Source organism: Bactrocera oleae, chromosome 4 (genome assembly GCF_042242935.1).
Source record: "Bactrocera oleae isolate idBacOlea1 chromosome 4, idBacOlea1, whole genome shotgun sequence".
Classification (NCBI taxonomy): Eukaryota; Metazoa; Arthropoda; class Insecta; order Diptera; family Tephritidae; genus Bactrocera; species Bactrocera oleae.
The window spans coordinates 6,882,903-6,896,374 of NC_091538.1; the positions used below are offsets into that span (position 1 = coordinate 6,882,903).

At 32.8% G+C, this 13,472-nt stretch overlaps 3 protein-coding genes across 6 annotated transcripts in view; 2 read left to right on the forward strand and 1 right to left on the reverse strand.

The window, feature by feature from the left end:
* Window positions 1-477: 477 nt before the first annotated feature.
* LOC106626786 (putative sodium-dependent multivitamin transporter) lies at window positions 478-5,874 on the forward strand. Of its 3 annotated transcripts, none has more exons than XM_070107756.1 (3): window positions 478-674; window positions 2,400-3,484; window positions 3,886-5,874. In XM_070107756.1, the coding sequence occupies exons 2-3, from the start codon at window positions 2,506-2,508 to the stop codon at window positions 4,647-4,649; spliced, it is 1,743 nt and encodes a 580-aa protein (XP_069963857.1). In that variant the 5' UTR covers window positions 478-674; window positions 2,400-2,505; the 3' UTR covers window positions 4,650-5,874. The 3 variants fall into 3 exon arrangements, with proteins under 3 accessions (XP_069963857.1, XP_014102093.2, XP_036230711.2); XM_014246618.3 differs by having other exon boundaries at window positions 478-654; XM_036374818.2 differs by lacking the exon at window positions 478-674 and adding an exon at window positions 695-776.
* Window positions 5,875-10,083: 4,209 nt separating this feature from the next.
* On the reverse strand, window positions 10,084-11,145 carry RpS18 (ribosomal protein S18). Its single transcript, XM_014246582.3, has 3 exons — window positions 11,028-11,145; window positions 10,574-10,759; window positions 10,084-10,514 (listed from the first exon to the last, which is right to left on the reverse strand). The coding sequence occupies exons 1-3, from the start codon at window positions 11,028-11,030 to the stop codon at window positions 10,245-10,247; spliced, it is 459 nt and encodes a 152-aa protein (XP_014102057.1). The 5' UTR covers window positions 11,031-11,145; the 3' UTR covers window positions 10,084-10,244.
* A 1,734-nt stretch (window positions 11,146-12,879) lies between these two features.
* The window catches only part of CCHa1-R (CCHamide-1 receptor), an 84,086-nt gene continuing 83,493 nt past the window's right edge, over window positions 12,880-13,472 (forward strand). For both annotated transcript variants that reach the window (XM_036374819.2, XM_070108304.1), the window contains exon 1: window positions 12,880-13,461. The gene's annotated coding sequence lies outside the window, so the exon portion shown is untranslated. The remainder of the gene's footprint in view (window positions 13,462-13,472) is intronic.

A 13,472-nucleotide genomic window follows, 5' to 3' on the forward strand; every position in this document is an offset into this window, starting at 1 on the left:
ACTCAACACAGAGAAACAAGATATGGATTGGTTTACACCTTTAAGGTGGCTAAACACGACACAAACACACGGTGTTTACGATCGGTGTGTTGGATTGTGGAAAACAATGCGAAAAAACAAGAAAGTATCATTTAGAAAACAAAAAGCGTTAGATTTAAAATTAATAAATGCTGGAGTAATTTATAGGCGCATTGTTAAAACTGTTGCTATTTTAAAAATTTCCATGAGAAATACATTAACCGCTTGATTGTTGCGAAAGTTTACGCTTTGAAAAACGAACGTTAAATGCATTTGTATGTCCTGTTTAACGAAAGTAGTGTTTATCGATCGGATATACCCGAAAGCACTTAGATACATATACTTAAGTACCATGTACATAAACTAATTGAGATTACATTAATTCTTTGCATACATTGCGCTCTATGTGACTTTAGAATTACTAATTCACCACATATCAGGTGTTCAATACCTTCGCGCGCTTTAACGAGTTGAGTAACGAGTTAAGAGTATGTTTTCAATACGAGCGCTCCGCTCACTTCTTATTGGATTTTCGAAGAAGTGGTACGTTTTATGAGTCGGAAGTCAATATTCGTAAAATATACTGTTGTAGAGTGGCGCGATACAGCAATAAAGTGATTATACGTGCATATATTTGTATGTACATATGTCAAAAGGTTCTTTTTTTTTATGTTAACTGTTTATAATTGATAAAAAATTGTGATCAATTGTTTGCAGTTAAATTATTAATAATTTTAATAATCATATGTATCTAAAGTGTGAGTGAAAAATTGTAGTGCGCAAGTTTTGTTTTTTGCAGCATATTTATATGTATACCTACTAACATATAAATATGTACACGCATAAATGAAGAAAAGCATAAACAAGAATTGTTTGTTTGTATATTATTGTATATATGTGTGTATATTAGTAAAAAAGTAAACAAATATATGCATGTGTACTATATATGTATGTACATTTTGCTGAACGCTAATTTGTGACGTAATAGTGGCGGACAGCACGTGTTCTTTTACGCAACAACAACTACGTATGCCGGCAATTTTTTATATGTCTGAGTGACTGCCATACAAAACAAATATTTCGAGCTTTTATGTTAGAAATAATTTTTATTATTTATATTTAATTATTATTAATATATTTAAATCGCGCGATAACTAATATTTTAATATTCAATTAAATGATTATCAAACTATTAGAGCATCATGTTCTATTGTGACCAAAGCTTTTTTTTTATTTTTAATTTTTTGACCGCAATTCGGATCAAGCTGAAATTACAAACTATAAACATATAAAATGAAACCGCAATTAATTATATAAAAATCATTATAAAAATATTAAAGTAAGAGGAAAAATTGTAATCAAGTAAAAATGTGGTCAATCGTTACGTGAAACTGAATATTGGCACAACAAGTTCACTGAAAATTGTTGGAACTTACAAATTGACTGTTTTTTGCAATGCTATTTTACTGCAATAGCATGCTTTGTGGGAGAATTACCATCACGCGCTTTATACGATTGCAGTTTTATTAGTTTAAGGAATGTCAAATCCGCATTATTCCTCAAAGATACTTAGATACATATGGATGAATGTATAATCTGGCAATACAAGAACAGCATCTCATAATTTCTTCAATGAACAATCCTTCCTACGAAGGCCGACTACCAACCGACAAAGCAATGTCATTGCAATAAACTCATATTTAAACAAGAAAAAACGTTTACTTTCGCTACACTGACCTATGATACCCCTAACAGCTGCTTTTCTTATAGCATAAAAGGCTATAAAAAATCTTTATCTTGACTTTGACCGGTCAGTTTATATGGCAGCTATATGCTATAGTGGTGCGATGTGTGTTCGAAGATGGTAGCGTTGCCTTGGATAATAATCCCTGCCAAATTTCGTAAAGATATCCTGTCAAATAAAAAAGTTTCCCATATAGAACTTGATTTGTATATAGGCTATATGCTTTAGTGATTCGATATCGACAGTGCCGAAAAATGAGAGCGAAGGACGTTTGTCACTCCAGATCGTTATCTCAAAAACTGAGGGACTAGTTCGCGTATATACAGACAGACAGACGGATAAACAGGTAAATCGACAGACGGACGTGACTAAATCGACGCTGCTTGTTTCGCTGATATACATAAACATGTATATATTTTATAGGTTCTCCGATTTTTTCTTCTGGGTCCTACAAACTTCGTGGCAAACTTTACTACTTAAATACCTTTTTTATTTAAGTTTCCCAATTCGTGATATTATCTACTGTTATAATTTTTCTTGACATACTTATATCTATATTCATGTATATTCATGCTCATTATACCATATTAATATTCTGATCTCTTAGCAATAAATATATTTTCTATATAATATATAGATAAGTACATACATATGTATGTATATGCCAGCTGTAATTAAACACGAAATCCACACTTCGCTTCGTTTTTCTCTTAATTCAATTTAAATATACAATTATATACACGATGGAGCCAAGTTTTGATGGTTGGGACTTTGCCGTACTGATTACTGTACTGTCAATTTCGGCATCGATTGGTATTTACTATCGCTATACGGGCGGAAAGCAGAAAACAATCAAAGAATACCTCTTGGCCGATCAGAGTATGACCACATTTCCGGTTGCTGTGAGCTTGATGGCGAGTTTTATGTCCTCCATTTCATTACTGGGTATCTCCAATGAGAGTTATCAATTTGGCACCATGTTTTGTATAATCAATTTGTCATACATCATAAGCACACCAATTACAGTATATTTATTTCTACCGGTTTTCTATCGTATGCGCACAATGAGCGTTTATGAATACTTGGAACGTCGTTTTGGTCGTTCAACACGTCTGGCCGCTTCGATTGCCTACTCCATACAGATGATACTTTACACGGGTATTGTGCTTTATGCGCCTGCATTAGCACTCGAAGCTGTTACCGGTGTGAGCAAAGTTACCGCTATATCAGCTATTGGCTTAATATGTACCTTCTACTCGACTATTGGTGGTCTAAAAGCTGTGCTTATAACCGATGTCTTTCAATCGATTTTAATGTTCGTTGCCATTTACGCAGTAATTGTGGTGTCGGCGATCAAAGCTGGTGGTTTGGCGCCAATTTGGCAAGTAGCCGAGGCGCGTAATCGTATATATTTCACCGACTTTTCTCTGGATCCCACTGTGCGACATAGCTGGTTGAGTCTTATCATTGGCGGTATGGTGATATATATGTCAGTGAATGCTGTCAATCAGGTGCAAGTGCAACGGTTATTGAGTGTACGTAATTTGAAGAGTGCCCAAGCGGCGCTGTGGTGGAATGTACCCATACTGAGCGCACTAAGCCTGAGCACATTATTCAGTGGTTTAGCGATATTTCATTATTACAAAGACTGTGATCCCCTGCTGGAGGGTAGAATAGAATCGAGAGATCAACTGATGCCTATATTTGCGGTGGATACAATGGGTAAGCACGAGAATAAATTTTGTAGGGTTTCGGCGAATGCATCTTTTTCGTATATTAACTTTGTTTCAAGCTCTAACTCTTGGTTAAAGTGCTTGTTAATATTCCGGAAATTGTGAAACATCTTACCATAGAGCAAAGTGTTAAAAAAAATATAATTTGAATAAAAAACGTTCACAAAAATTTGATTTTAGTAATTTCTCAAATCTTCAAATTTGTCTCAGCTGGTTTTAATTTACTTTTAGAAATATCTTTAATATAAAAATTCTTAACTTTCTACATATGTAGACTAGATTTCAATGTTTCATAAACCAAGTTCTTTAATCTTCAATCCATAAAACCACATCACACATCACACGTGTCAAAAATATTTTGTTATTTTTTTCATCACTCTTCCATCAAAGGTCAATATCCTGGTTTATGTGGTCTCTTCGTATCGGGTATCTTTTCCGCCAGTCTTTCAAGTGTTTCATCAGCGGTTAGCTCATTATCGACTGTAACGCTAGAGGACTATATCAAACCATTGTATAAACACTTTACGAAAACACCGTTACATGAAATAGAATCAACACTGCCGAGTAAGATTATGGCCTGCATTTATGGGGTTGTCTGCATTGGTATGGCATTCACGGCCAGTTCTATGGGTGGTGTTCTACAGGCATCGCTCACCATTTTCGGCGTAGTCGGTGGACCATTGTTGGCACTTTTCACACTCGGCTTATTTACGACGCGTGCAAATCAACGTGGCGTACTTTTAGGCTTACTAATCGGTTTGATATTCTCCTTCATTATCGGTTTTGGTGGTCCGAAACAACCACCAACCACCTTAGATTTTAAAGATGATGGTTGCCCAGCTGCTAGTAATATGACTTTGGCCGTCGCGGCCCTTACACATTCGTTCAATATGACAACTGCGCAACCAACAACAGCATCGCCACCAATTGAATACAACTGGTTCTACAGATTGTCTTATATGTGGTACTGTGTAATTGGTTTTTTAATTACATTAATTGGTGGTTACGTTTTAAGTTTGCTATTGGAGGCCCTGAAATGGGCTGATAATAAACAAATCTATCTAGATCATCAACAAATCGATGTAGACTTATTCATACCACCGCTGGCGCGAAGATTAAGAAGACATGATGCTGAAGAAATGACAAAGTTCTAAAGTGTCTAGAAAAATAAAAGCGCCTTCAGTTTTATATTAAATTTGCTACTTAATTAGGTAGAATGTTTTTTTTTTCTAAATTAATTAGTTAATTGACTTGTAACATCCGAGCTTGCTTCTTTGCATTTATTTTTAAGAAAGTAGAGCCATACTAACTGTTAAATCATATTATAGCAATTTTTTAGGTTTATACTGCAATAACTGCTAATTTTTAATGTTTAAGGTTTTATAAAATTCATTATCAATTAAAACTGCACTTTCTGTACTTAAAAGTAATATATCAATATTATTTAATTATGACTAGTTTTACTTAATTATTTTAAATTGTCAGCTTTAAATTATTGAAAGTAAAATCTTTTAGCTGTAAAGCTTTATAGAATTCTAGTTAGCTAATATCAAGAAAGATCTAAAATAGTTAGTTTGTCAATTTTAAGCACATTACTCATAAGTGTATAATAGATTAAATTTTAAGTTTATATCTCACTCAGGAAAATGTTACTATTTTTAGAGTTATTTACAGAAACGAAATAAAAACTCTAAAATAATTGTATTCGAAATAAATTGCTAAAAATATGTATTTACTAAAATATCACACATTTGTGTCAGATATACAAGAATATATCTCACTCTATAAAATTTATATATTTACATATAAAAAAATAAAAAATATGTACCTTAGAAAAAAAATAAATAAAAATGGTTTTTTAAAAGTAATGACAACAGAAAAAAATAAACAAAACCAAACTTGCCAAATCGAACAAACTTATATATTGTATATGTATACCTACTCAAAATCGTATAAAATATAAATGCTCTATTTTTGATGGAATTTCCTTGAATCTACAAATCTACGAGTATACAAAAAATTATCTAAAATATTTAATTGTGTTAAGGTCTGCTGTAAGCACGTGAAAAACTCAGTCAGACAAATATTAATGCTTAACAGCATAATGGCTAGGAAGCACATATGTACATACTTACACATATGTATTGATACATAACTCATGATTTTATAAAAGCAAATTTACAATAAATCAGACTTATATACAATTTTTTAATAAATAATCTCTGAAAACCAGTAAAGTATTAATTTGAATTTGTTTAGAATATCGTAATATTTATTGAGGAAATATCTGAACCAAATAAAATTAACAAGTGTGTCTAGCCTATAAGTGATAATAAAGGCGACAATAAATAATTTTCTCATGCTCATATTATGCCGACATCAGAATCGGTTAATAAATCGGTCATACTTGTAATACAATGTATTTATAACAGAAATCAAGGTAAGTGTGCGAATATTTATTGGAATTTGACGTTTTTAGAGTACTTAGAAAATAAAAATTAATATCGAATTAAAATTAACCCTCGACTCGGACAAGAAGACTCGAAGAACACTCAGCCTATCTCTCCAAGTTAAGTGTTTTCTAAGCAATTTTAAGTGCGCACAAGTAGTCTATATTAAAGGCCTGCTAAGAGCTCTAATTTATACATATAATAAGAAAGTAAAATTTATGAAGAAAAAAAGTTATATAATTATCTGCTATAAGATATTGTCCGTTCAATAATCTACGGTAAAAAAAATAAAAATTTTAAGATGAATTTCACGCAAATTTTTATTCGTTTTTGATCAGATTAAAAACTTGTAGTTATAATATTGAGAATTATATATAGAGAGCATGCAGAAATGTGATAGTGAGCGGATCGTTTGTCTCTAAAAAAACATTCAAGCAAATTTAAAAGGGTAGTTTTGAGAAAAACGCGTTGATAGATAAACTGTTTTAAACTGCTTATTGGACTGCGCGGCTGCACCTTGGAATAAACTACTTATTTGTGATATCGATTTATTATTTTAGTATTTTAATTTTAATATATCGTGTATATCTTAGCTTATGCAATTTCGATCTCATTTTCCTTTATTTGTCACATGGTAAATCGGACTGTTGCGAACTCTTGGTACGCCCATATTGCACAGAGCTTTCACATGTCGTTAGAGCGTCAGCTATCTCGTTCAACTTTATTTAACGGACAATTAAAATAATTTTCTGCATTTTTGCTTGATGTTTTCGCCCATAACACCCATTTTTGAACACGCGTTTCAAACACCTAGAACGCGTGCTGTCAATATACAATTTATTTAGTTGGAACTTTGAGCTTCGTGCTAATGCTGGTTCAGCTACTTTATCGAAAAAGCGAAACAATATATCAAAATAAAATACAGTATATGTACATATGTATATGCATATATGAATATTTAGTTATGCTACGATTTTTGATGATATGACGTGTTCATTGACCTTTAGCAATTTGTAATTAAAACTGTGAAAATATTTCTTTTCAATTGTCTTCTTAATGAAAAATGATTGTGCGATTCTATCTCGGATAGCTCTATCAAATTGAAATGCGTAAACTATGCTCTGAGTGGGTAAATAGAATCAATAGAAATGCAACTCAATTTTGAAATATCGATATGTATATATATAAATAGATACATACATATGTATGTATGTATGTATGTGAATCTGAGTTTCACTTAAACTTAATTTGTAAAAGTTTAAATTGCCGGCGAGACGCTTTTGTTTGATATCGAGTGACGCAGCGTATGTAGATGATAAAATTAAAGGCGCCAAAGGTCTACTTATATAGTATATATTCTAAACTACATGAGTATATCGCAGATATGTAAGTATATACTTAAATGCTTACATTCTTCATTGCTGGTGCAAAAAGCTTAGAAACACGCCATCAAAACCGCCATTTCTAACAACTCAAATATATACATACATACATACATATCTATATGTATATGTAAATATGTTTGTACGAGCATGTATTGTGGTTTGTTATTTGCGCTATTTCTGCTTTTAACGCTCGTTCGCAGCATATTTACTTTTTGCGCTTTCTTAGAATACGCAAAATTATTTAAATTAGCGTGATTTTCATAATATTTGTAACAAAATTCATAAATAACTGTAAGATTTCACAATGTGGGTCAAACACGTTTGTCACTGAAATGCTACTCACAATGGGCACTTTCTAAATTTGTTAGACAACAAGTTCAAAGTGCATCAACAAACCGTACGATAAAAAAAGTAAAATCAAATTAAATGTTCAGCAATGACGCATGTACCCGCTATTCTTGAGTTATGCATATGTAAGTATGTGAGTAGAAGTAGAACAGATAACTATATTTTGCTAGGAGGCAGTACATGGTATTCCAAAAACAGCTAACTAATGGCCAATAGAGAAATGTAGTAGGTATCAAGTAAATTAGATGAAAAGTGAAACAGGAATGACAAGAAATATATTTCTGCTTGTACACATGTTATTATTAAGCTTGGAAGTACCTGTTAATTAAATTTCAACCGGATTAGTCCATTCAAGCTGATAGTGTACGTGTTCTCGTCAATGCAGGAATATATTTGATGGCAGTTTTCAGATTGTAGAAAACTTGTCGCATATTAGGCGTCCATCAATCGCTATAAAGATATATAGCTTATGCTCTAGCCAGTTTCGTATACATAAATTTTTTCGAAAAGAACATCGAAAGAGATGACAGAAGTGTTGCTTGTCAACTAAATCCAAAGAAATCAACCGTTATTCGGTAGATAAATTATTTCTTCGAGTATTTTCTTTAACGGAAGCTCAAATACAGTTCCGTGAATTACAACGTAAGTCGATTGAAGTAATACCAAGCAACTCCCTGAATTAACAAAAAATTTAATTTGGTTAAATTGAAAGCAATTGTATTGATAAGAAACAATGTTTAGTAAATTAAAAGCAATAATACATAACAGTCAGAGAATAATTTTATGAAATGTAAGCTTTTTAAAAGAAATTTAAATTTTTGAATTTTTGATTGATTCGATTTTTGATTGAAAATTGGGCTTTTTTTCGATATAAGGTTTGTTCAAAAAGCATATTTTAAGGCGCTTAATCTCCTTATTTGAGGCGATATCTTTATTAGATGTCAATTAAAATCAAAAAAGGGTAATCATAATACAGTTAGGTCTATGTAACCGATACGGACTCTGATTCCTATCCGTTACAAGCATTTCACATTACTTGTAGAATGTTTTCTGTGGCTACAACAAAAACTTAACTGCTTAATTTTTACCGTTACAACAGCCATATCAGAGGATTCGTTGTATGATATATATTCTTCTGTCTTCGACAGTACCTTTCGAAACTCAGTACTGGAAGGTGTTGCTCGAGACCAGAAGACACAATGAAAAAAATTTTTGGTTGCTGAGAAATTTTAAATCCCGGTTTCTTGTTCTTTTTTATCTCTCCTATAATAATTCTTAATCTTTATCTTTCTTTTCTGTGACCTTAGTCTTTGTAAGTAATTTTTAGAATGGAATTTTTTTTCACCTACCACTGTATGTATGATTTTTTCACATCCTGAGTATATTAAGCTGGTCACGAAGTTTGTATTACCCAGAAGGAAACGTCGGAGACTCTATAAAATATATATATATATATATATAAGTGATCAGCATGACGTGCTGAGTCAAAGAATTTGTTCAGATCGGGCCACTATAGTATATAGCTGCCATATAAACTGACCGTTCAAATTCAAGTTCTTGTATTGAATTTTATTTATTTCCAAGGGTATTCTAGATTCGTTGCAACCGAAGTTAATGTTTTTTTGTTTTCAATAAATATAGTCATCTGGTCACCTTATACAGCAATTAAGTACGCGAAAATGATTGATCAATGATGTAAACAAAAAATTGCTTATTGCTTGAGGCGGGTTATGTGAGTAATAATATTATTAATTTTATCTCTATTATAATTCTGAATAATATATTTTTACTTGCAGATAACTAACTTTTGATTTTTCTCACATTATACTATAATACTAGCAGCAAACGAAATTTTTGCTAACGCTACTATATTAATTTACCGTATTGCAATGTTTCCACATGCGATTAACGGTACTCTAAAATCTTTAAATGAATTCGAGGTTTATTTAGCCAGTCGAGTAGATTATATGTAGTGTTATTAGTAATACTACTTGTTTTAAGTAGCGTAACTAATTAAAAAAAGTAGTTAGCAAAAGTCTCCAAATGCCCTTCTGCTATAGACCGACTTACTACAATAGTCACTATGCTACTTTCAAAACCCTGCACTATTTACATTTATTTTCAAATCCGAAAAACTGTGCATAGTTGTTTTACAATTGAAATACTTAAAAGTCCTTATTTTACCGGAGACTTTGTGTATCAAAATTTTTTTCTTTTTAGTTTCCTAAATGTTCGGGAAAAAAATTTGTACACCCTTAAAAAAATATTAACTGATTTCACTACTACTCACAAAAATAATACCAAACATATAACACTTCACAATATACAACTCCACCTCAAAGTATCAAAACCACAGATCATATCCGATGGATGACACATTAGCTAACAGAACAAAACAAAATTGGTTTAAATAATTCACATTTAATTATCTGTTTATGTTACTGAATTCATATCAAAAATTATATTTTCAGTTTCACTTTTAAGCACATTCATATTCAAGAAAGAATACGCATGAGCCGGGAGGAAATTTAAAACAAAATAAACCAATTGGCAAATGAAGAATTGTTTACTTCTTCTTCGACACACCGACAGTGCGACCGCGACGACCGGTTGTCTTGGTGTGCTGACCACGCACACGCAGACCCCAGTAGTGACGAAGACCACGATGAGAGCGGATTTTCTTCAAACGTTCCAAATCTTCACGCAATTTCGAATCCAAATAAGATGATGTCAATTGGGTGTATTTGCCATCAATGATATCCTTTTGTCTGTTAAGGAACCAGTTGGGCACTTTGTATTGCAGAGGGTTGGAAATGATGGTGACAATCTTGTCAACCTAGAAAAAAAAATCAGATGTTTAGTTTTGCATGAATAAAAAATTGTATGTTACATTACCTCCTCCTCAGTGCATTCACCAGCGCGTTTGGTTAGATCGACATCGGCCTTCTTCAAAACAATGTTGGAGTAACGGCGACCCACACCCTTGATAGCGGTCATGGCAATACCAACTTTACGTTTGCCATCGATGTTCGTATTCATAATACGAAGAATGTGCTGGAACTTATCAGGTATCACAAGCGACTGTAAAGCAAAAGAAAACACACAATTAGTACTATAAAGTAATTTTGGTTGCATGTCTAAAAACAAAACTCCAAAAATCTGTGTCGTACTAGACATCAATGTATTTATTGATTCTCGCAACCAAGTCCATTTTGGACAATTTTTCATATACACTACATATTTTAATAACACAATTTGTTGACATATTTGTGCTTCGTTTTGCACAACACAAAATCTCAATTAGTTAATAGATGTTTTTGCATTTTTACGATTTTCAAACGTCACATACCATTTTGCCCTTTGTTAAGCGACCGAGTTTAAGCTGAAAAAGACAGATGGCAGGAAGCAGCTGAAACGTCAAGCAAATGCAACGAGTGCGCCATGTCTATTCCCATGACAGTCGAGTCTAATAGCCCAAACAGTCATTGACATTCCATCGTTCCGTAGTTGTGCCCGTAGTTGGAACGCAGAAATCAGTTGTTCTCCTTTGTTTTCATTTCACCAATGTTGTCATTGTTTTATTTGTATACATGATTTTTTACACATTTATGTTTTAGTTCTAATATTTCATAATGTAAAAGCTCAATACAAAAATCCAATTATTAAAAATTGTTTACCTATTTATAAATAAATTTATTCGACTGTGATTTTGAGTTATTTTAAGATTATTTCAAATATATTCAACATTATTTTTTAATTACTACAAAATATGGAGATTGGCAACCCAATTTTATTGATATTGGTGGTAAGTACGGAAGGGAGGAATGGCGGTGACTGTTTGTGCTACAAGTAACCGTAACCGAATTTTTATCCGGCCAAGGACTGTCCACTCGGAACCATTCCCAGAGAACATATATCATATATACGTTTTCTGCCATTCCTCGAAATTATTTCAGGAATGTTTTCTGCCGCCACAACAAGAACAATACGCCATGTTGTATGGAATTGTACTCGCTAGTTTTCGATTAGTGAGTTCTTCTTTTTCTTTTACGAGTGGAGCGTGTTCACGTGTATTGTATAGGTAAATTTGGCCAACAGATGGCGCTTGTTAAAAGTATATAAAATATTGAAAATTAATTAATATAAAATAAATGGATTGCTTTTGTTTATGTTTCTCTTTAATATAGATCTATTTTATTTACATCATCGTAGTTAATATTTTTGTGACAGTTTTAATATCATTATTATATTATTTCGTTTGAATTTTTAGTGAATTTACTTGCGTAAATTTGTATTTATTCGCGCAATTATATTTACATATGTAAGTGCGTGTCTGTACTTGCAGCGATTTTGACATATCAAAATTTTTGTATTTTTTTTCGAACGCAACTGAGACACAGTATTTGATTACCAAAGTTAAACAATTGCCGGATACTTTTGAAATTTAATGAGCTTAAGTGCCTTCCATTGTCGCTCTGCCGAGTGCTAATCGCAAATATTTATGTACATAAATATCTACATATATATTAAAAAGTACTTAAAGTTCGCAAATACATGCACGTGTCCATATATATGTATAAGTATATCCATACAGCGTATTCCACCCAGCGCTTGCTCACGAGAACTCATACACTTGCTTGCGCCAAAACTTTTTATTTTGAATTTTTTAAACACTGAACAGGGTATTTTAAGTTTGCCACGAACTTTGTAAAACCCAACTGGAAACGTTAGCGACTCTATAAAATATATACATGAGAGCTGAGTCGATTTTGATCTGAAATTTTGCACATATACTTTTCTCCCCAAGAAGCTGCTCATTTGTTATATAAACCGATCGCTCAAAATCAAGTACTTGTATTAAAAACTTGTTTATTTGTGAAGGGTACTATAGCTTCGGTGCGGTTCACTTCAGATAAGTACAAGAGATTTATCCTTAACTGCCGTGAATTACCTTCTCTTCAAGAAAATCTGTACTTATGTATATACGTGCATGTTGCCCAGCAACATTGTTGCAGCAATCTGTTGTTGCTACTCATCTATCTTATTGGCAATATTTACAAATTTTGCAATTTATTATTATGAATGAAATTGTTTACGCACCTGCGCACTCCACACGTCCGCTATGCCGCCACGAACCGTAGCCGGCGTCGGCATGTGCCACGAATCTATTGCTGCCGCTTCAGCTGACCGTTGGTGGAAAACTCCAAAATAATCGCAACACGCTTTTCCACACACAGCTTCGCGCTATTGGCGCCAGTTGCCGCGGAGGCATTCATCAATGCACTTCTTACACTCCGATGAGCCGGTTACGCGCGTACTGACAGCGAAAAGTAGCGTAAAAAGCAAAACAAAATTAGTGTTATAAATGTGTATGAAATGACCGTAGCGCGTGTATAAAATTGTCTAAAAAGTGCTGTGGGGAATTTTCCAATTAAATTTTGAATATTTTTGAGCTTGCCAAATTTTTGTAAGTTTGCTTATGCCGTAATTATTAATACTATTTACCGTCGACATTTGAAAAAGAAAGCAAAAAAAAACATTAAAAATTAAACAGTTTAAGCGAATAAATCGGCAAGTAACAACATACCTACACATTAAAATTTTCTTGTTGCATTGGCGGCAAGTGTGCGTGGTGTCAAAATTTATTATAAATTCCTAGTAGCAAAAATAAATTTCATTAAGCTTGTAAAGCGAAAGTAAACTCATACATACATACAAACATATGAAATAATGAGCCGAATTTAGTGTAAAGTTCATGTGCGCTGTGTTAATTGATATTTTAAGTGAGTATGCT